At 36.9% G+C, this 24,929-nt stretch overlaps 1 protein-coding gene across 6 annotated transcripts in view; it reads left to right on the top strand.

Annotated features, from left to right (window-relative positions):
• The window catches only part of TP63 (tumor protein p63), a 208,829-nt gene that overhangs the window by 124,872 nt on the left and 59,028 nt on the right, over window positions 1–24,929 (top strand). For all 6 annotated transcript variants that reach the window (XM_012745184.3, XM_012745183.2, XM_012745180.3 and 3 more), the window contains one exon: window positions 8,186–8,440. In XM_012745184.3, the coding sequence (XP_012600638.1) occupies window positions 8,186–8,440 (255 nt within the window). The remainder of the gene's footprint in view (window positions 1–8,185; window positions 8,441–24,929) is intronic.

Here is a 24,929-nt window from a genome sequence, read left to right as displayed (position 1 = left end):
CTTCAAAACATACATAGTAAGCTATTAATTATGGCATTATCCTAAACTGAATTCTGGGTTAACTGGGCAGAAAAGCATGGAAATTAGGAAGGGACCAATTTTGTGGCATATTTACCAGAAGCTAAATGTCTTCCTCTAAGCTTGTTTCTGAGTGGTTTCTTTCCAAAGGAACCTGCATTTGGCCATGTGCACCATGAGTAGGAGGTAAATAATTATATGACCATAAAGATTTGAATTCTTATGGCTGACCTAGATTCTTTAGAAACAAAATCTAGACCATCAAGTAAAAATCACTGCCTTGGCACAAAAGTGTGTATGTGTTTGTTTTAAGGAAGTAGAAGCTCATTAATAAACTTCCCAGCTAGGTGTGAGCTACCAAGTATTACTCATTGCATTGTGAGTGACAGGACTGGCTATTCTGCTACTAGTTCCCATAAAAGTTGAAGCTGAAAGCACAATTCCCACCTACCAAGACAAAGCAGCATACAAAGTAAAGATCATAGAGATTATTTGGGGATACAGTATAACATTCACCTGGCAGTAGTACCTAAAGAATTGAATCTAATTTGGACACAGACTTGCTTCAGAATAAAAATCAATACTTTGTTACATTAGAATAAAAGAGATACTTTCTGAAAGGGATTTTTATTTTGAAGTATTTTGCATTTATTCTTTTAAGAACCGTTTCCTGAGCATCTAATCTACTATGCTTCAGATACCATTCCAGGTATTGGGGTTCAGCACTAAATGAACTAGATATCTCTCATTAATTTATTATCTAGCAGTGTAGATCAACATTAAAAAATTATGCATATGTTAACTTCAATTATGATTATGTGATGCAAAGAGAAAGTGCCATGAAAATGTAAAACAAAACAATAATCTGTCTGGTCAGTCAAAGAAGGCTTCTGGGAGATGACATTTCAACTAAAAGTTGAAAAATGTGTTGGGAAATAGCATCTGCAAAAGCCTTGAGGCCTGAAGGCTTTAGCCTTTGAAAAACTGAAGGAAGTTCTGTTTGGCCAAAGGGGAGTTTCAAATAGTGCCTCTTAGGCTATTTTAAAGACCTGGGGCCTTTATTCTAAGACAGTAGGGAACTGCTCAAGGAATTCAAGCTTGAGAGTGACATGATCAGATTTACAATGCCTTTCAAGGGGTAGCACCAAAGAGATGGGTCTCTGATTCTTTGCAATTATACCCTTTCTAAGAATGGCTAAAGTTTTATATCCTGTCTTTAATGAATGAAAAAAAAATTCTTATCGATAAAAGAGGTGTGCTTTCCTTGAGTGTAACTTTTAGATAAAAATTCCAGGCAGAAATTTGTGTGACTACTATTTACATGCAATCAGAATGAAGGCTACTTAAGAAGGCGGGTTCTCAAGCCAGATTTACTGGTTTTACATTCAGGCTCTTCTCCTTACCTTGGGCAAGTTACTTAATCTTGTGGAGCTTCAGTTTTCTCATCTATAAAATATGTATAAAACATGGGATAATAATGCCACCTATTTCATGCAGATTAAATGAGTAAATATAAATGAGCACTTGAATACTATAAGATGCATAATAAGGAATCAGTAAGAGTATTAATAATAGTGGTAGTAATAGCTAATATTCTTTTATAGAGGGAATTGAAGATGGATGCTAAGTATGTTTCAGATTTTAAAAATTTGTTTTTATTATTTTTACTCTTGATAATCATCGTTATTATATAAAAACTGGTATGTCTTCAGTTTTGTGCCATGATGAGCAAAACTATCTCATGCAATAAAATGTTAATCATATTTAATCACCCCATTGTTTTAAGTCACAATTTGTGATATGGACAAGGCAGATACCCTACCAAAATTATTTTTAAAAATATTTTAAATTCACTTTAAAAACCAAGGAAGCATTATTGCTGACCTCCTAAAGGTAATATGGTCTGCTTACATGTAGATTGTTTAACTGTCACTGAAGAACTTCGTTACTATGTACTTTTTTCTCTTAACATTACCATGTCTGCTAAATGGTACTATTAAAACATATTGATTATTATAGATAGAAAATGTCCTCAAACATATTTTATTCCAAACTTAATAAATATCTTTTGATTCATTTCATATAAACTTAGATTCTAAACATTTTCCCTTAATATTAATACCTGGATCAGGAATTATTTAATATTAAAATTATACCTGCCTGCTTTCTGCTTAGCTTAATAATTCCTTGGCACATACTGATGATGTCAATTTCTCTCAGCTGTTATGGCTCACAATTTTTATTGTGTTGATTTGTCATGATTACTAGAAGAGAGTACTTACAAAATCATGGAATTTAAAGTTTATTTTTTCTTAATTGAGCTCTACACATCTTAATTTAGCTATATTTGGATCAAGTTTTAAATTCAATGCATTTCATACTTCGTGTCTTTGCAAATCCTATGTCTAATGTTTGTTAATGTTGTTGTCCACCTGATCAGCCAATTCTGTATTTATTTGCCTCACCTACCATTGGGGATTTTTAGGATCTCTCTCCTAAGTTATGGAATCTTAACCCTCAAAGGAATGTTGACACTTTGTGTCAGAACATAAAACATTCTAATTAACTGACAACTGTCTTCCTAGGTTTGTGTGTGCTTAAATGCTTTATTCTTATATTTTGTTCATTGTAAGATATGGGTGTATTTTAACTCCAAGCATTCACTTTTTAGAATCATTTCAGGACAAAAAGAGTGAAATATATCATACCTGTTAAAATCTGGTTTTGAGAAAAATGTGATGGTGAATGAAAGATGGTACTTTAACTTGACATCATAATACAGATATCTTCTTGACCTTGAGTAGAGCACCTTAAGTCAATTGTGTTTAATTCTAGCATAAAACAAACCATCATTCTTTGAGGTGGGGCAGGTAGTAGAAGACTAAAAAATGACAAGTATTTCTCCCTTAGGCAGTGTTTGCTGAAAAGTCACTATCCCACTGATATTTGGAGATGGAAATGTAGTACTGACTGCTAGAGCATAATTGAATGAATGTTTTGTAAATCCAGGGTCATGAAGAAAGCTGTTTTCTTTTCCCAGGAGGGGCTATAGAATGTTCATAAAAGCTCCTACAAGAAACCTGAGGTGAAAGGTGGTATCAGCTGAAGAACCTATATATACTCTCTGAAACATTTTAGATTTCTAGGTTTGGCCAGGGAAATCTGTGTAAAGAATAGTTACTTTATGAAAGTATTTTGAGAATAATCTCAGGGCATCGTTTTAAAATAACTTCAAAGATGAGGATAACCATAACTAACAGAATGTTAGAATTGGCACCATTTTTACATTGGGTTATCAGATTCCATCTTCTCAATTTTACACAGATTTTGCCTTATAGGAAATTAGGTCTAAGTTGTTCAATAACCTTTCCCAGTGGCACACAGCACATTAGTGGCAGTATTGAGACTTAACCCCCATGTCAACAAGTCTAAGTTCAGTCTTTTGCATTATTAGAATCCATAGAGGAATGTTAGTCGTGCTGAAGAATGTTCTATTCCCCATCTAATAGTCACTAATGGATTATAATTTCTTCCAAAAGAAATTTGGAAAAGTTATTGTTTCTTGTAACAAGGGTCAGTTGAATTGAGATAAATAAATTAGGATTATATATCCTACAGTAACCTCTCCCCAGTCCCATTTTTTATTAACTTCTTGCCATATATTGTTGGTTATTGTTGCCATGTTGTCATAAATTAGCTATTACAGACAGTAGTATCTGAAAAAGGGAACTTATGAAATTTCTCTTATATAGATAAATTGCTGGAGAGAGATTTTCAGAAACATAATTATACTTATGTCCCTGTTTCTATTGCACTGGTCAAATAACTTGATTGGAATCCTTTTATTGATGTTAAAATTCTTTTATAGGAAAGTAATTACATCATCAACTTTAAATATAAATCCAGGTATTTAATATTGAGCTTTGTTTATAGCAATATATACTGATGCATTGTTGAGCTTATGAAAAGAAAATTCAGACCCATTATATTCAGAGTTTAATATCATTACAAGGATGTAATCCAGGAAAGAAAAACAAAATGAAACTACAGTGATAGTATTCATGAGACCAGTCAGAGAAAATCTAGTCTTCTATATGGCTAGTTTAATTCTGAGCATTCAAATTGAAGTTAAGTGAAGAAATAGATCAAAGTCTATAGATGGCTATGAGAATGCAAAAGGATTTAAGGAAATGCTTTTCTCTATGTTTGGGAATTGGTAGTTATATTTCTTTATTCATGGTGAAAACAAATATTTTTGCCATTCTCCTGTCTATCCCTATACTTACCTCGCAAGCTCCATGTTTCAGAACACTCCTAGGGTGTTCTGTGATTACACAGAGTATGTTAAGTTACTATAACCAAGGTGTGCTTCATCCTTTCTGTGGTCAGATCAGCTAGTCTGTGATGAACCTGAATGTAGTCCAACTACAGATGGTGATTTTCCAGCGTCCAGGCAGTGAGTCTTCTATTTTGAAGTTATTTTATAGGAAATGAAGCATCTTTTTGAAATCAGAGGAAATCAGTTATTTTACTTTATCAACATAACAGTAGATATCACACAATTTGTGTTCAATTTTGCTCTTTTATATTTTGTGAAAAGAAGACCAGCTCCTTTTTTAGACATGATATGGCAGATATATAACATTTTTCATTCACTCATTGTTTGAGTGCCTGCAGAGTATGTTAACATCATTCTGCGATCAAGATACTTGTGGTGAGAAAGGGAGAACCTACTACCTATTTCATTTCAAATACGCTCATAACTTTTGTTACTTAAAAAAAAAAAAAAACACGGGATGTATGGGGATCCACAGTGTTCTTCTGAGGCCACTTTTTATGGCTGATATGAAAGTGTCGTGTTCTAATCTCAGAAACTCTTTTACCTGTCATTGTTGATAAGCATTGCAATAGCATCCCAGTAAAACACAAGTTTCTCACCTCTGTGTTTATGCAATTACTAAGAGTAAATGACAAGTACTCTTCCCTTTACCCCACCAGCCTCACTTTGGTGGAAAATAAGTGATATTAGACACATTGAACTGGTACAGAGCCAGCTTCATGGGCACACAAACTATACAGGCAGTCACACAGGGCCCCATTCTCAGAAGGGAACCATGCTTTGTTTAATGCCCTGCTATCACCATTTTGAAAATTATTAAGTCTATGAACAAAAGGTCCTGCATTGGCATTTTGCACTAAGTACTACAAATTATTTTGCTAGTACTGCCTGGGTAACGCTTGTGCTTATTGGCCATGATGGTCTGTCTTTAGTCTCCAATTGTACGCTATTAACATGAGCTTCTATCTTCAATTCAAAGAAATAGGCAAATAAGAATCTTTATTTTAAACTAGATATTTAAAAAATTAACTTCTAAAGAACTGTTTCCTATGACAGGCTTATGATTTACTGATATTTAGTAAATGAAAGTATCTAAATAAGCTTCCAGTCATGCAATTCTTAGTTTGGTAGGTGAGTTTTTGTTTATGTTCATTTTAAGCTGACTAATTCAAAGTTAATGGTGCTTTTATTTATTTTTTAAAGACAACTGAATATACTATTTGGCTTATATTTCTTTAAAGTACAGTTTGAGAAGAGTTTAAATTGAAATGTGTTTTGCCATCTTTATCTTGTATAGTAAGCTGATTTTTGGCCAAGCCTAGGAAATCTAATTTTGTGTTATATTAATTGAGGTATTAGCATTGGGAACAAATACTGTTGTTCCTAAGTACAAAATTTCTTTTTTCTTCCTTTCTTTTTTTGAGACAGAGTCTCACTCTGTTGCCTGGGCTAGAGTGCCGTGGCATCTAAGTACAAAATTTCAACGAGAATGGTACAAAGTGAAAAATCATGGCATTTAAAAGTAGACCCATCGGCACCCACAGTGCTGTTAGTGATGTTTGGAATATAGATTTTTTTCTGCTTCTTTGGTGCCACCCAACACGTTCAGTTCTACTGCCATTCTAAGGGTCTCCTTTGTGACTTCTCAGTAAATGGAATTTCCCTTTTTCTTTAGTCCTTAGAGAATTGAAGAATGTTTGCTCACTGGCTTTTAAAGCTTGGTCTCAAAACTTTTCTCTTTATATATATTGCATTAAAAAAAATTCAAAGAGCCCATGTTTCTTTGTTCTCATCCAAGCCCACAATTAGCTGAAGTTCCTTCTGTGTAGCAAGGAGGAGGAAGGGGTGGCCCAACAGGCATTTTACTGCCAGAGAGAAAGTGCTCAGAGTTTCTTTGTCCTTTTTGTCAGGGACGGCTGCCTTCCTAATTGTACACGTGCCTCTGGAAGCATTATCTGATTCCTACAGGACGTGCAGGAGTGCTTTGTATACTGACCCTTAACTTGAACACAAATAGTATCTTTTCAGTCCCTTTCCCTGGGCTGTTGCCGCAGGCTTGGATACCTAAGAACTTTATTTAGTTCAGCCAGGGGCGTGGACCATTTGTATGGGCCTCGGGTTTTACTTTTTTTTTTTCTCTAAGTTGCTTTACCTGCAGTTTTGCCACACCTGTCAGGAGGAGAAGCTGAAGATGGAGGATAGGTGAAGGATAGGAGCTATAGAAGTCAGAGGGGAGAGAAGGCGAGACAAACAGCTGCTCTTGTCAGCATAGGGATAAGCGTACAGAGATTCATAGTTATTTGAAGAACAAATGGGGACGTGGCATTCAGCAGTGGAATGCAAATGCATGGATGTGATGGAATGAGCATACGACTATTAACATTTAGACAGATGCTCTCTGGACTGAATGGAATGGCAGGGTCCATTTCTCCTCCCCGTGCAAAACAAAAATAAAGTTTAATCCAATAATTTTAATAAACTTAAAGTTTAAAATTTAAAAAATTTTCAAGCCCCTATTTCTTTTTAACTTGTTCTTCCCCATAGTTTTACATTATCTGAGTCTCTGAGTTATATCTCAATTGAAGGCCCATTTATAAAATTCATAAAATAAGCACCAACAAGGCTGCCTTCCTCGTCTTGCTTTTCATTCCTACCCCTCCACACTAACTTAAAGAAATAGTAAGATTTCCATGTGTTCGAAGGTTTCACGAAGGGAAAATGGTACCAGAGGCTGTTTGCCCCTTCTGGAAATGTGTCCAGTGTGTCTCAGGTTTAGGAATGACTCTGGGCTGACTTATCTGATTAGGCTGATGGTTGTGATGGCACAGACAGAGCCCTGAACTCAGAACAAGAAGATTTTGTTCCAAAACCCCCACTCTGCTGCATATTAGCTGATGCTAGGGCAAACTACTTGACCTCTCTTACAATAATGTAGTAAAGTTGTTTTACAGATTAAATGGGTTAATTTGTTCTTTCCATGAACATGTTATTGAGTGCTTACTCTGTGTTCAGGCCTATTCACATAGAAGGTATAAAAGCATCTGACAGAAGGCACTACATGAGCTAATAGACCTCTCTGAATTATATCAAGCATAGAGTTTTATTCACAACTAGATGGTATTTCTCTTATACATCTTCTACTCTAGAAAGGAATGAATTTCCATGAAGAAAATGAAATAGCAGATAAAACATTAGACCATGTTTGGATGATGCACTAGCATGTTACCTTTTAAAATGTACAGTTAGGTGTCCCTAACCTGGCTCCCATGCCCCTCCAGTCTTTGGGAAATTAGTCCATGGCGGGAGGGGACACTATTGGTATCCTAGGACAGAATTTAAAATTAGGATTAAGAGAAAATTTGACGGTCTTCTGATTTTGCCCCATATGCACCAATTTGATATTTAAATCTCCTCTAGAATATTATCAAGTGGTTTTTCTCATTTTGGATGCCATAGCCAAAAAATATAATTAGAATAGCAGGTAGTATTCATTTATTTTAAGGAATTCCTAAGCAGTTACTAAGCTCTGGGCACTTTTTGCATAGTTCATGAATAAGCATGTGTCGTACTTTGAAATGCTCTTGAGAAAACCAGTCTCCAAAGGTAGCACATAAGAACTGTGTGATCTGTGAAAGTCATAACAAAACACACACATGTTAGATTTCTCTTAGTGTCTCTGTGTATCACAAATTGGAGGCTTTACTTTGAATGCGGAGTGTTTTGGATGTGAAGTCAATCTCGGCAGAATGGGTGCACCAAATGATGCTTTTTTGGAGCGATGATCTGCGCTTACATAGCTAACATCAGGGTTTCTGGGTGTCTTTGCAGCCACAGTACACGAACCTGGGGCTCCTGAACAGCATGGACCAGCAGATCCAGAACGGCTCTTCGTCCACCAGCCCCTACAACACAGACCACGCGCAGAACAGTGTCACGGCGCCCTCGCCCTACGCGCAGCCCAGCTCCACCTTTGATGCCCTCTCGCCGTCACCCGCCATCCCCTCCAACACCGACTACCCGGGCCCACACAGCTTCGACGTGTCCTTCCAGCAGTCGAGCACCGCCAAGTCGGCCACCTGGACGGTAAGAGCACCAGGCACACACATGCCATTAAGTCTGACTTCAAGTACAAAGATCGTCTTCATCACATCCCAGGGATTTGGGCCCTCCTAAGTTGAGAGGTTCCATACTCGATGAGGGAAATTTGTCTTTGAGTATTTAATACTGAACCAGAGAGAGAAAGTGCCAGTTAGTGGGTAAAGTCCCAGTGTGTGGACCAAATGCCTGTGAGCCGGCCAGCTCCTAGCAATTCGAGCCAGTGTGTTCCCGCCTACTTCACACTGTTGTGAGGCCCTTTTGTGAAAGTTTATGGCAAAACGTAAAGCACTATGCCAATGAGAAGTGTCGTAATCATAGGATATATGTTTACGATCTCCAGAATGTGGGGTATTTACAAGTCTCATTATTGTGAAGAAGTAAATGTCACATGAAGGTGTGATTTTTAAAAAAATGAATAAAATAATAAATATGATGTGATCAAAAATAAGAAAATGAAATCCTATTTAGGAAGTATGAATATGTTGATACATGTAGGTTCTATAATATGAAGTATAATTTATTGATATGTATATATTTATTAAATTTAGAAACATCTTTCCCAAAAAGAAGCCTCTAAAAATGCACAGCAGGGCTCTAAGTTAGTTCAAAGACATTCTGATGTAAAATGTTGAAAAAATTTTTTCATATATAATTTTTCTAAGAAAGCAAGACATTTTTTCAATAATTAAAAAGGTACAAGAATGTTTATTTTATTTCAAAATTTATATTTTAAGGCATTGTAACATGACTAAAGCTCATTTGCAAGGGGTTTCTTTGGAAAGCATTTTTATGTTATATATAGTATCTAGTTCACTATAGTCTTTAATACAGTTGTACAGTTTATAAAATAATCTGCACTCATAACACTTATTCCAACATAATTTCACATCTGTTCCCTCATTTTCATCTCACTTTGGGAGTAGTAGAATAAGTTTTATAGCTCCTGTTTTACTAGTGACAAAATCTGAAGAACATGGAGGTTAAGGTAAATGATATTCCCAAAGTTATAGAGGATCTTGTGTAGCTGGGCTTATTTCCGATTTCTGTTTTCCTCCTGCTGGATTCTTTATCCACCATTTCCCATCATGATGCCCCTAAATTGTCTACAGATTAATTTTATTTTAGTGCCTTCCTTTCATTGTTTGAGAAGTGGTTCTGTCATGGCTCATATTTCAACCATCAAGTGTAATTATTAGTTTAAAACTTGATTGCTCCTTCATGTGTTACTTATCAATGGTGTCATAATCTTTAGTTTCTTTTATATTTGTAATCCTGGAGATGGATGCTGCAGGTGAGTAAACGTAGAGTTTATGGGCCTTACATAGTTGGTTGATTGATCCAAGTAATATTTTGCTAAAGAACCACTAGAATAACCGTTTAAGAAATGGAGCACTGATCTGTCCTAGGATGGTGGTCACCAGTTGGACATTACAATCACTGATCATCCAGGATAGCAGTTCTTGTGTAGTTTACTCAGTTAGGGCTCTACTCTGCTATGAGCAGGCTTGTCTGAAAGGATGAGGAACATACTGGGGCTACTACATGAATACTTGCTTTTTCTTTAATACAATCATTTAAGAACCACGAGGATGAAACTTGATGTGAACACATCAAATCAGTCCTTCTTCCCCTCCTTGCCTTATCATTTTCTCATATAGAAATCTCAGGTTCATTTTCAGATTTAGTACAATCCTAAACCATCCTCACTCAAGCCTCTCTTTAAGAGAAGTAAATTGTCTCACAAAACTGGTTGATCTCTACCTAACTGGTAGGTTAAAAAAGAAAATATTTTGGTAGAGTATGTTAGTAAAATTTCCTTACATGTGCCACAAGTGGTATGAGTACCCTGAATAAAGGGGTAGGCACTGTGACTGTGGGAAAAGAGGATTGGTTGAGGGCCAGAAAACCTGGATTCTAGTCTCAATCACCTGTATGACCTTAGCCAAGCCACTTCTTTCTAGAATTCAAACTGTGCCTCTAATGAGGTTGCTGAAACCTACTCTGTTTCCTAAGGTGAGATAATAGTATTAATAACCAGCATAGAAAGTTTTTAGAAGGACTTGGGTTCTAACTGAGTATTTTATCCGTCATTCTTGAGTGACCTTGGTTAACCGGCTTTGCTTTTCTTGGATTTTTGTTCAGTTATCTGCAGTCTACCCTGTGGCTTTTGCAGAATTAGGATACTACCTATATATCACATGGTATTTATATTTTTATAAATTTCTTTCTTGTGGACATCCAGGCTCATTTCAGGCCTCGCTGTATTTCTTGTATTCTAGGGCACTTTGAACTCTTAACTTAGAAGCTCATGAGATCACCTGAAAAAAATGTAATTTCTTATTCATGGGCACCTGTATCTTGTACATAGCTGCGTCTAATTTTTTGGGTCGAGTCATATAACCTCACATTTATACAAAGACTTCACATTTTTATAAGTATTTGCTCATACATTTATCTTAGTTGAGCTTCATAATCTAGTCTGTTATCCCCAGTTTTCCACATCAGACAATTTCAAGAAGTGAAGGTCACACAGCTAATGACCAGCCAAGGAAGGAGAAGAACCCAGAAGAACCCAGGCCCCTCACTCCCTGTTCACAGGGCCTGTGCAGACAGGCCTTGTGCAGCATAGAGCTGTCCTTTTATGTCTTGAAGCCCGACTGCTAGAGGATATTTTTTGTGCCATATCATACAGCACCCATTTCTTAGGCATCTGTGCATTTTAAAGCAGTTTTTTAGCATTAAATGTTACATTTTAGGACTGCCCACAACCTGAAAGCAGCAGAAGCAGCTGTCATTGGGGGAGGCCACATCTACCACATAGTCTTCTGGTAATTTTTTAATAAAAATCTTTTAAGTGCCATTTTGTCACTTGTCATCCTTTCATGTCGAGTTTTCCCATTTAATTTTTTCTGATTTTACACTCACAATTAGTGTCAAAATATAACTAATTTATTTGAAGTGTGTTTGCATTTTTTCTTCTGCTTTTTCTATGTTTTAAATAACAAATGTGAGTGTGTTTCCAGTTCTATGATACGGTATTTATTTTAAACTTCTTATAAAAAAATAAAGTGAAATATGACAACCTTTTTTCCATATCCTCTATTCCGCTCTCTCTCTCTCTCTTTCACACACACCAGCACTTAATTTAGGATTTCGTTTCAGACTGTCTTAATGTCTGTAATTTAATTGATACAGTTATAGGGGCCTACCATTCAGGATGATGCAGTACTGGGCTAGTATTGGGCTGGTATGACAGCTGGGAGTCACCAGCCATAGGACAGTTGAAATAATGGTAGTTTGGAGAGGGTGAGTAACTTAAGTGCAGATTTCAACTCCTAAACCTACTAGTAGAAAATGAGACTTTCCCCGAAAAGTCCATCTGTGTAAATCTCACTTTCCTTGTCTACAAATGAGGATGTTAATACTTTCTTATCATGAGGATTACTTTATGTAAACACATCTATTAGCACCTTAGTCATAGGCACACAGTGTTTAATTGAGTCTGAATCTGAATCTTTTTATTGCATGAGTTTATTCGAGTTTTACTGATGGTTCAGTTGTACAACAGGTAATAATTTGAAAGAATGAAAAGTAAAATATCAACTTATTTTTTTTTTCTTAATGCTTTGGGTTATTTACATGCATACTTTAGCCCCAAGGGACTGTGATCCTATCCACTATCCAAATATATAAATAGATGACATAAGATGATAACAGCTCTCCTAAGTGCAGACTTCTGCAGGCTGGCTGTGCTGCCTTCCCCAACCTGCCCAAGCACACGCAGGTGTTCCTTGCCAGGACAAGGAGGGGCCCTTTCCAGATTTAAGGACCTGCTAATTTTTGACATTTATTCCTCATTTTTAATCTGCTTCTTCACGTATGAGGATTCCCTTTTGTATTCTTTGTGTTAAACACAGGATAACAGTGGGCCCCACTTATTGTAGAGTCAGCATATTAATTTATAGTGACAAAGTGCTATCAGCCACATAATCAGTCACCAGTGGGGAACTAGTTCAATAAATTGTGGCATATCCATGCAACCACATACAACATGGCCATGAGAAAGAATCATCTGTACTGACATGGAATGCTTTGGGAGTTCTTGCTGAGGAAAGATAAGCTGTCTGTGGCACCTACTTGAGGACTGAGAGTGCTGGTGAGGACCTCTGCTGGGGCCAGTGTTCTCTTTGTGCTCAAGTCTAGTGATGAGGCCTCTTTGTGAATGTCGCAGTATAGGTCAGCCTGCCTTGGTCATTGGCCTCACACACCTTTGCCAGTTTTGAGAGCTGTTTTTTCACAATCCATGACACACAGTTTTCTCTGTGTGTAGACACCATGAACATCCTCAGGTTGTTTTTGTGCATGGGTTTATGCACTCAGATGGAGGGAATGACCCTCCCCTGGGGACATGTTATCACTTTTGCTAGTGTGTCTTTCTCAGGGCATCGACTTCAAGGTCTTGTAGGGCAGATACCCCGACCTAGTGCCCAGCACACTGTTCAGCATATCGTGGGCCCTTAAAAAATATTAAGAAACTTTGTTTTCTCCTCATGATTAAAAGAATTGTGGTTCTAAGCATATCCCTCCATTCTGACCCTGCTTGTTAACTGTCCATGAATTTGGTCCCTTCGGCCTCCACCCATGATTTATAAAGAACATTCTTCCTTTGCCTTTCCTAACCGTGCCAGCCTCGTGTCAAGTGTGTCAAGTTCAGAGCTTTGAAGAATTTGACTTGAGCAAGTGGAGAGATTAGGGAGGTGGCGTTTGAAAGGGGAACAGCCAGTTCCCAGGGAGAGTTCCATTGATCCCAGCATATCGGTCTTGGTCTCTCAAGCTCACTCCCCTTGGCTCCCAAGGCAGGCTGAGATGCGTGCCTGTGGCCCACCCTCCCTGTCATCAGGTTACCTGTAATGTTAGACTTTCAGAAAAAGGCTGCCAGCTCTGCAGAAATCTAATGCAAGCCAGCCCATTGCGTGGCCCTCTGGAATTTAGAGACTCTTAAGAATAGCCTTTCAAAGGACATGATGTACAGACAAACTTTTTGATGGTGAATATGATTTATCATCTTCCTTTTACAAGGGAAACATTTCTCTCCTCGAGGTTTGTGCCTCATTTGGGGCTTGATCTAGTGTTACATTTGAGTGGCTGCTAGGTTTCACTGGTGGGAGCTAGAGGGAAGTCCATAGCTCTTGCCAGCAATGTATATGTTCATCATAACAAGGTTATTTCCACTTCTTGCCATAACTGTTTTAATAATTACCTGACATATATGGGGTGCCTTTTTGTGCCCCTCCCATGATGAAGAAAAGAATAACATTAGGCATATTAACCTGTTATCCAAATTATTTCTTAATTCACAGAATATTAAAGAATAATATCCTAAAAAAATGTGCTTGGAGATTCCTGGTGATGGTTCACATAATGTACTTAACTCCAGATTTTGGATTGAAAAATAAACGGCATCGTAAAGCATGCTACAGAAGTTGTTTCCCAGTCCAGAATGGAATAACTTAAACAGCATGCTTGCCTGAATTTGTTTAGATTAACTCTAGGTTAATGTACCTATAATAAGCCAGTTTCACCTAATCTAATGTTTATCACCCTCCCTCACCTCTCCAAGTGATTTGCTGACTGCACCATGGAGTTTCTATTTAAAATAAAAAAAGATTGGTACTTATTTATTATATCTGAATATTATAAGAACTATTGATTTAAAAAATAAACAATTTAAATAAAGCTTATATTTCCTTTTTTACTGTAAACAGAGTAATAGTAAACAGACCTTTTTGTTTTCTTTTTTCTTCTTCTTCCTCCCTCTTCTCATTTTCCTCCATTCCTTCCTTCTCACCTTCCTCTTCTTTTACTCCTTTCTTCTTTTCCTTTTTCTTCATTTATGTTATCATTAGTAGTGGTTACTTTGGTTTTAGAGATATCACCAGCCACTTGGTATCTTGTTTTTTCTGCTGTAGCTTCGCTCAGCTGGAATGGTAAATTAATATGGAGAAGATCACGATGTAAGTCAATCACAGTGGAAATTTCCACCAGGAAACAGATCACCAGGACCTCTGCATGTAACTAATCACCCTGAATAACAACGGGCTACGTTAGAGGTAGCAAACTCTAATGTCAGTGGGGCCAAAGAGGGAGCAGAAGTGGGCCAAACAATGATTCCAGAGACTGTGCCTAGATGAGTTTTCATACCCCATCTACAGGGGCATTTGCTTTACAATCTGAACCTATCATTGTGGGAGAAAGTAAGCCTAGCATTAAGGTATTAATTTTTAATTAACAAGGAAAAACCTGCATTTACATGTAATATGATCAGATCTTAAAATGATAGTAATAATTCCAAAAATTAAAAACTTGTAAAACATTACAAACCAAACAAAACAGTAGGCAGGCTGCATGGCATCTTGTGCAATGTGTTAACGGTGACAAGGGAAGATTACTTAAAGTTTAAATAGCTAGAAGCTGGAGCAAGCATCTAAGGAAAAGTTTACCAGCAGGTATATTATATTCAGAAATTATAATTCTCTATCTCTTTAAATAGTCATATAGATTTATCCCTTGCTACATTTAACTAAGCAATATATTATCAGAGCATATTTTTCTCTATTTGTTCTTACAATAAATGACTGTCCTCTTGTTCATTTCTATAAAATTTTATATGAAAAATATAATGGTATTGCAATATTGAATACTTGGCATAAAGAAATGCTTTGTTGTTTGCTTGTTGCTGTTATTATCATTAGTGAATTTGTGGAACTCTGTAACTTAATTCTCTCAAATTGGCCAGAGCAGTAATCAGAAAAGAGCAGTGAGATTGAAAGGGCTTCAAATCAATTCTCTCAGCCCACTAACTAACTGGTGGCTTATTTTTAATTGGCACATAGAACATGCACTGGAACAAAAATCACCTGAAAATTGACGTATAAACATAGACTAATATCATAAGAATTTTTTAATGACTCAAGAAAACTATACTATGTCATTAAGCTCAACGGAGATCCCTTAAAATGAATGTAAACTTAAAATCAGCCTTGAATGACGTGTGCCATTTATTGTGGGATTGTTGCTGTTGGGGCATTCCCATATATGTGCTTTGTACCTTCTCCCATTTGCATCGCTCCAAGATTAGCTATTTCCACAGTGTGGCCAAATCTATGCAATTGTTCCCACCCTCTTTGGTAAAGGGCCGGCCTATGCTCCTCTTGAAACATATTTAGCAATTAGCTGCCATGTTGTAACTAAAAGCAACTGCATTTAAAATAAAGCCTCTTGGTTTTATATCAGAAGCAATTAATATGTCTACTCAGGTGGCTGTGACTGAAAGGAGACATGATACAATGTAGCTTTCCTACCCAACACCTTCCAATCCTTTGAGATTAAAGAAGAGTTTATTGTAGAACAGAATGGTAAACTATAGACTCTTTGAAGCCCTGCAGATGTTTTGTAGACATGGAATGGTTTTTAGAACAAGGGGTCCTATAATTAGGCCCACAGAGAACTAAAGGTGATGATGTTAGTAGATGTTTCTCCTGTGGTTTTTTAATAATGTTCATGACCCTATCATCAAGCTCCCCCCAGCTGAAATTTAAAAGAAAACCTGTTAGTACCCTGAGACCCTAAATCTAATTTATTGTGAGGTAAATTAGAGAGGGATTCTCATTTTACCAATAGAATAAGCCTTTTCCTTTTGGTTTGGATTTAATAATGAAGATGCATGTGAAAAAATATTACAGCTTTCCACCTTGTTATTGTATCAGAAAGGTCTGAAAATGGAGGACTTAATTTCTCATTGTCTTATGCAGAGTTAATACTGAATTCTTAAGTTCATTGATCAAACAGGAGCTTTTTCCTGGGTTACTTACTATGGTGTGTGTGTGTGTGTGTGTGTTGTGTGCTTTTTATAACCAGTATCATCTGCACTAAATCTTTTAAAAAATATAATGAATAAGTCGAGGAGACTATTTCAAAAGACTTTTTTTCTTTGAGTGGTTTCCAAGTTGTATTAAATAAGAAAAATAATGAATACTTAACTTTAGGATTCTCATTTGAATTTGAGAAGACATCTGATAGGCTCCTGAAGAGTGTGGCTCATTAAGTAAAACAGAGGACTCGGAAGGACAACTTTTGGGAACTAACAGCCTATATGAAGTGGGCAGGTCATTTTGTCTCTGTCCATCTGTAAAATGGGCATTATAATACTTAGTTGGCAGGATTTCTGTGAGACTTAATTAAATTTTATAAAGGGCTTTTGGAACCTGAGAGATGAAGCTCTAGAAACATATTAATAATATGTTATTATCTTACTCTAGATTTTTTGTTTTCAGATTGACCTGCTTGGATACTACACCATATCCATGCTTCCAATTCAGGCAGTTTTCCAAGGTTTTCCATTTATACAAAGATATGAAATTAAATGGTATAAATATATAAGTCCCTAGACATAGATATGGAATAAAAAATATATTTTTTAATAATGTAAAAGAATTTCTTCTTAAGACATATTTAATTGGATCTTATATCTATTAATCAGCTACTTTTATGTAACATCTCAGTGTTTTATTGGTAACATTTCAGCAGAACCAGTAAAAAAAAAAATTAAATGTAATCATTTTTACTGGGTCATGAGAAGAATTTATGCACTTTTAAAAAATACAAAAATAAATATGTGTATTTTTATATATACAAATACATTACTCTAGTTGAGTAACAATGGAATTAATTTACAATAATTACAATTTTGTAATTTGGGCTGGAAGGATATTCCTTCCTTCTGCTTCCTCACTTGCATTTTCCTTCTACCTGTGTATTAATGTACACTATTTTAAAATGATTTAGTCTAACCCTATTCCCTTTGAATTTTGAAGATATTTGGCAAATAACTGTTTTAATATTGCTTAAATCAGGCTTTTACAAATAGAATTGTCAAATTCCAAGAGTTATCACATATAACTCATATTTAGATTTCTGTTCTTTTGTGATACTCACTGGTAAAGGATTGTATTTTACTTTTATCTATCTTCAAAGTCTACAGAAACACTTTTCTATGTAAATGTAACACAGGCATATTTTGCAGATACTTATTTTATGTCTGAGAATCATCATATAATTTAGGAAACATCAACTATGCACCTTTCAGTATAAAAGCTATACAGCAAGAGATGTACATGGGAAATTAAGATGACTCATTCAGCAGCAGAACCAGAAAGAACTAGAGACTTCTTCCAGTCTAGTTTTCTACTTAAGAAACAATTAAATATATAGCCATTTGTCTAATTTTCTACAATATATTCATTCATCTTTCAGATTTGATCTCTTACCTAGCACACCATGGATTTGAGTTATAAATGTTTCTCTTTGAATAAGCATGTAGACAATAGGTGTTAATAGGTATGAAAATTGCTCTGGGACCAATCTTTGAAGTTTTTATGAACTCTTCTCTTATATTTTCCTCCCCAAGTACAAGTATAGAAATATTTTTAGTATAATTATTTTGTTATAATTCTTTTATTTTTTTCCCTCCACTAACACAGCATACAACCTAATGTCACAAAACTTAGATTTGATTCCTATGTTGAAATTGTTTGCATTTAATGGTCCTGGTGACTGCAGTGATCTCTACCTCCTGGAAATCCAGTGAATATCTGCATATAGGAAGAAATAACCAGAGTTATTTTATCATCTTTTGTCACCAATCTCAGTAGAGGGTTAACTGTGTTTATGATATGGAGGATACTTCAGAACAAAGTAAATTAGAAGGGAAATAATTAGAATGGACATATTTTGCCTGGATATTGCCCACATTGTTACATGAAAAGTAAAGGAAGTTATATTCTTCTAAGATTTGCTCACAAGCATTCCCAAGCTAACAGATTCTCTTTTGTTATATGGTTTGAAATTTTATTTTGAAGTTTTTACTTGGGCATGTGATTGTAGGTCAGAGATTAACTCCTAATGTATTGCTTTCTTATCTTGCTTGACATTGGAATTTAGACTTCAGAAACAGATAATGCAATATTTTTAATAATCTTATTTCTATAAATTATTGATTTAAAATAAAAATATTCCCTCAATTGCTAAAGTACAATGAGATTAATATACAAAATATATAATTCTGTAAACTATAAGAGATACAGTGCATCTTTTTCAGTTATTTTATAAGACTAAAGGTTATAAATACTGTATCTAGCACATCCTTGTCTCCTCTAAAAAGCAGGGACTATTGCTCTTTAACTAAAGGACAAAAGAAAGTGCCTAAGGAGGCAAGGTGGTGTAAGAGAAAGAATTCAGCTTTGTGGTCAGATAGACCTGAGGTTGAATTCCACCTCTCTCTATCTAAGTGGCCTTAGGCAAAACATTGTCTTGGGTAGCTTCCTCATCCCTAAAATGGGGATAATACTCTCTTAGGTAACAGTATTATTGGTAGAATTTGATATAATAAATATAAAGTGCCCAATACTACGCCTAGTAAATGGTGATTTTTATTAGGATGAATCATAGATTTAGGATTAGAATTTAGACTAAACCTGCCTTACTAACAGATTTGTTGGGAATCATACCAGGAAATCTCCGCCATGGAGTAGCTTTAGCTTGTGGTGCCTTCCACTGCGTGCTAGAGCTGATATATTACAGTGGTTCTTTGAAACCTTTACCTTTGTTAGGACAGAGGAAAATGAATGACTACATTGGGCGGCCAGAGGGTATAATCTGAAGTGATTTATAGAAGACATGTAATTTTTTTACTGTAAAACATTTCAATTTTGCATAAAAATACATATTTTCCCCTTCATTTTGAAAATGTCTTTAAAATTGACTGTCCAGGAAGATGAGTAATACTGATCTTGTGTCTTTGAGTTAAAAGCAAGCACACTGCTATATATACTTGTGAAGTACAAGTGCCTTCAACAATTGTTTAAAAGGTACCATTTTGAGATAAAGTGCCCTGAGAGAGAGCACTGGGGGATATTTATTTTTATAGCCTCACCCCCAAAATGACTGGGACCTATGCTATAAAACAATAACACTACTAACCAGTTGCGCAGACCTTCTTCTTTATTGCCAGCTTTCCTGGCCACATTCTAGATTTATTTGGATGTCCCCAAAGGCACAATTACCACATAAGAAAGGAAGTCACAGAAAGGCAAATTCCAGCTCAAAGTGGAGAATGGTCAGAACTCCCTAGGGGTGGAATGCACTGCAGCCAGTCCTGCTGAGCTCCCAACCACTGGAGAGTGTGAAAATAAAGGTAAGGCCTGTGACTCAAGTTTTTGATGAGAGAATGAATCAAGTGGCCTCTAAAGTTCCCTTTGCATTCAAATGTTATGCCTCCAGAGAATAAATCTTTTGTGGCTACGAAGACAGAGAAGGATTGCAAATTGACCGACTCTATGTTAGACAGTGGGTTAAATGGGGAAGAGAGTAGACTTTGCAGATAGGTAGTTGAAGCAGCCTAAGTCACAGCACAAAGGGAAGCCTTAGATGCTTTTCCCAAAACTAAGACTCTACCATTCTGTCCGAAGCTGTGGTTCTGTGATAGGAAGCTGTATAAAGTAGGCTCAAAGGCAGGATGGGGCAGCCTATGTAGTTTAAGGTAGCAGTTCCCCACCTTTTTGGCACCAGGGACAGATTTTATGGACGACACTTTTTCCACAGCCTGGGGTGGAGGGTGGGGGAGTGTGGGGCATGGTTTTGGGGTGAGTCAAGTGCATTATATTTATTGTGTATTTTATTTCTATTATTATTACATTGTAATATATATAATGAAATAATTATACAGTTTACCATAATGCAGAATCTAATGCTGTCGCTGATTTGACAGGAGGCAGAGCTCAGGTGGTGATTTGAGCAATGGGGAGCCACTGTAAGTACAGAAGAAGCTTCACTCCATTGCCCTCTGCTCACCTGCTGTGCAGCCCAGTTCCTAATCTGTGGCCCAGGGGTTGGGGACTGCAGTGTTAAAGCATTTAGACTCTATTCCATGGCAGTGTGCTGACACTGCATACTTTCTGGGCACAGGAATGATCATGCTCAGCTCTGTATATGAAGCAGATTAATCTGATAGTGGGGGTGGGGTGGCTGGAGGGGCAGTGCAGGGAGGCAGAGCGCTTGGAGAATGCCACAGTCGTGCAAGCACACAGTGTTGGGGCTGAGAGCTCACTTCATGATACAACTCACTAGATTCGGGAAGGCCAGAGATGAGACAGGACAAGAGTCAGCTGCTGGAGTTGCTACATAGAAGGGCTAGATAGAAAGGTAGGGAGGAGGAACAGAGAGCTAGGGAAGGAGTCAAGATGATTAGATAATTTCTTACTAGCAGATCTATTAGTAAAGGCAGGCTGCCATTCTTTAGCTGGGACTTTACAAATCACTTAACCTCCGCCCTAGTGCCTCAGTCTTCTCATTGAAAATGAGGGTAATGGTGCCTACCCTCCAGGGTTTTTGTGAGGATCAAATGAGACATGAGGTGAAAGTGGTTTGTAAACCAGGTAGTCTTTCTTTATGCAAACTGCTACTGCTACCTTAGGATAGCAGCTTCCTGCCTTTCAAAATGAATATTTGCATCCTTTCACATGGGGGCCAGGATTAGGTACTAGAATTAGTTGATTTTTACCCAGCCTATTTCACAAAACTTCCTACGATGTTCTCTGTCAACTCTGGAAATAAAAGCTAAAAGCCTAGTAGCTTCCAAAACTTTTATGCTTCTGCTTTTTTCTTTCCTTGAGAAGAATCCTGAGTAGTCTGGGGAATACACTTCACACTTTTTTCCCCCGGACTGGTTGGAATGGCTGGCTGTGGGAGGTCAGGTTCTTTCTGTAGGACTTTTCTGGCTGGGGCATGCTATGGATGCTGTTCAACTGTCTGCTCCCTTGTAAAGACAGCTATTTTCTCATAGGGGTGGCTGCTGGTTTACAGACAGCATTGCCCCTTTCCTCATGGTACTTGGTCACAGCACATTGACATTTGCGCTTAGGTCACAAGCCATACCTACTAGGGACTGATTTTTCTCTTGAACCACCAGTGAGGGAAAGGCCCTTGTCAGAATTCTCACGACTGAATCACTACCATGAGCTAACGTCTCCAGCTTTATGAGTCAGTGTTGGCCCAGGCATCGGTTTTGTAGGTTAAAAAAAAAAAAAATGAAGATGCAGGTTAGACTCCCCTGTTGTCATTAGCTTGTGCAGGGGGAAAGAAAAGTTAGCTATCCTCAGATAGTGGCATTTTAGAAGTTAGATGTTTGATTCTTCTCTGTAAGGATGTAGAATAAGTAGAAGAGTTTAAGAGTTAATAATAATAAAAACCCTATGATTTTTTTGTGTGTTTTGTTTTGCTTCAGGCAAAGTAGGTGAAATGATGTGTTTAGGAGATGAATGTTCTTGTAATAGGCAAGATGTAGCTTGCAGGAGAACATCTGTAACCAACCCATTCTGCATGAGATAGGGCCAAGACTTGTTTGTGTTTTAGTGCCTGTTCAAACACGTACGATTTTAAAAATGATTTATAAAGTTTTGGAGGATTCCCCTTAAAATGATATTTCTTCATATAACAGGCATATTTTTTGACAGCCTGGTGGTTAAAATATATGCCCACTGGAGTTTGGGCCATGTCAACATAGAGCTAAGTGGTACAAAAATGGTTATCAATATTAAGTGGATATAAAAATTAGGAATATCAAGAATAGTTCATGAATCTACCTATTAATCCAGCAGGAGGCAAAAACAAATTTTGCTTTTGAAGTTTTTACTATTCATGGTAGAGATTTTGTGCAAAGAATAAGAAGAGAAGTACCTAGATATTTGCTCCGAATTTCTCAGAGGTATGCTCAAAATTCAATTAAAAAGAAAATAATAGAATGTGGGCAGAAGTCAGTGAGGGGGAATAAGCTTAAATAATAGGAATATCAATGAAATAGGATTTTTAATTATCTCCACTCCTCCCTATCCTTTTTCTTTATTATATATATATGATAGAAAATATCTTTGAGGAAAGATAGCTGGAAGCCTTTTTTTAATGGATGGATATTATTTAAGTACCTTCTTAAATCTATGTGCTTTAAAAACCAGTGATATTTTATGGCAGTGCTGTACTTCTTGACACACCTTTTGGAAAGAAGGTTAGGGGAGTGTGCTGTAATTTGTAACAGATATTCAGAGTTTCCAAGAAAGACTGCTCTTCCCCGCTGTTCCTGCAGCCTCTTCACCCTCTTCCTCCTCCTCCTCCTCCTCCTGTTCCCCCTACTCTCCCCTCTCCTTCCCACCCCTGTAAAACAACATGAGCTACATGAAGAAAAGAATAAAGAAAGAAATAAGGGGATAGGGAATAGTGAGAAAAATATTAAAAAAACTTAAAACTTAAACTTTAAGGGTTTGTTTTAGTAAAATGAATTTTTGAGCTTCCATAGGGAAAATTAGTGTAATTATATTGTTTTAGTTCATAAAACCAGATATTTTCATACTGACTGAGCCAACTACAAGTATTGTATGCAGTAAAGACAAATATTGTCCTCTGACTTGGAAGATTCAGAAGCATTTTGTTTCTTACATGAATCCAGGTTGATTCTATTTGGTCAACTTCTTTAAAAAGGTATTATTAGTCCACATCCAGAAATTTGATTTTCTCTTTTCTCATTTATACTTTAAAAATGATTTTATGGATACCAAAACATGGGTCTTTCTAGGGAGTGAGACAATGCATATTTTTCATTTTATATTTAACATTCTTGGCATTCCAGGATACATATGATACACATAGTTTTTACATGAGGGGAAATTTAATAAAACACAGTATGAAGGAACTATACCAAAGTTAGAATCTGAGTGAAATATCCCAATTAACTTCACAGTTGACTAGCTGGGGTGACTAAGCAAGTGACCAGACCCCTCTGAGACACAATTTTCTCCTCTGTCAGATGGAAATAATCTTCCTGGAAGGTTGGTAAGAGTTCAGTGTATGAAGCCCATAGTCTAGTGCCAGCCACTGAGCAGGCCTTTGATAAATTGTGCTAGTTATTATTAGAGCTAGACACTGTGGGTAATTATATTAATAGATAGATAAGTTAGCCCTTCTTCAAAGAGCACACAGTCAGTCAAGGCAAACTGATAAACCTAGCTATAATTCAGTGTGACAGGTGCTGTAATCTTTGTCTGCCAGGCAGACTACTACCCATCCTTTAAAATTCACTGGAAGCATTCATTGTAGGTGAAGACTTCCCTTGTGATTACCCCCCTATTCCCTCCTCCAAATACTCAAGAGTTCAGAGCAGTAGCTTTGTTTTCTTTTTTATCTTTGTGTCATAGTGTTGGCACATATAATGGGCTTCAGCAAATAGTTGTCAGATAATATTTTTTGTCTGAACAAAGTGTGATGCAATGCAGAATACTGACTGATTTGCCTAGTTTCACAGAAAACATTTAAATTTGGGTCTTAAAATATGAGCATGGTCTTACAATGAGGGAGAAAAAAAAGAATGAGCATTCCAAGTAGAGGGACAAGGGTGAGTAAAAACTTGGAGACACGAATGTGTTATGTAAGTCCAGGAGTAGGAAACAGTCTGGTATACTTGCACCAGAGAATGTTTGGAGGAAGAGGATAGCAAAAGGAAATGAGACTGGAGAGATGTCCAAGAGCCAGGTTGAGAAGAGCTCTGGATATCATCCTAAGGAGTTTGGCTCTAATCTTGCAAGCACTGAGAAAACATGGAAGGGCTTTGAGTGGAGGATGACATCATATTCTATTAGAGGAAGATAACTGGCAGCAGTTTGGGGGCGGGAGGACTAAAAGGCAGGGAGGCTAATTGGGAGGGTGTTGCAATAATTTAGATAAGAGATATGGGCAAGGGGAATGGAGGTGAGTGTGAGGTTGGGGGTAGTTTTGCAGTTTATATTTCAAAGAAAGAAACCCACTTTCCATAATTGGGCTTTTTTATTTCTACCATTGTAGCAGTTCCTACACATCTGTCTTAGAGGTACTTCTTATCAGGACTGCAGTAAGAAAAATGTTGAAAGACATATTCCTCGAGTGAGGGTTTGGTTTGGGGACTTTTGTGTACTGTGCTTTACTTTCTTCATTTAGGATTATTTTTGGCTATTTTTCCTAGTGCTTTATGTATGAGAAGACCCCACATGTCTGTAGGTGGCCAGATAAGGGAACACTTTAAGTTCCCTATGGATCTGCCTTGCATTGAAAATGTGTAGAGGGAAGTTTTATTGATTGAATGAGAAGAGATTTGGCCAGGGAACCAGTAACTGGTATGATGGCTTTAGCCATGCCATTCTGCTGCTTTGAGCTTCAATTTTCTTAGCTATGAAAGAAACAGGTTAGGCTAAACCTTTTTGGCTTTTTCTTATTTCTTAACCTAAGTGTAAGCGTTAACACTTTTAGTCTTTTACTGGGTGAAAATCATATCCCTATCAGTAGCCTGAAAAAAATGGAAGCATCTTTCACTCCAGTTTTGCCCATAATGAAAACAAAA

The sequence above is a fragment of the Microcebus murinus genome, chromosome 1 (genome assembly GCF_040939455.1).
Source record: "Microcebus murinus isolate Inina chromosome 1, M.murinus_Inina_mat1.0, whole genome shotgun sequence".
NCBI classification, from domain to species: domain Eukaryota; kingdom Metazoa; phylum Chordata; class Mammalia; order Primates; family Cheirogaleidae; genus Microcebus; species Microcebus murinus.
This window is presented reverse-complemented; position numbering and strand designations above follow the sequence as displayed.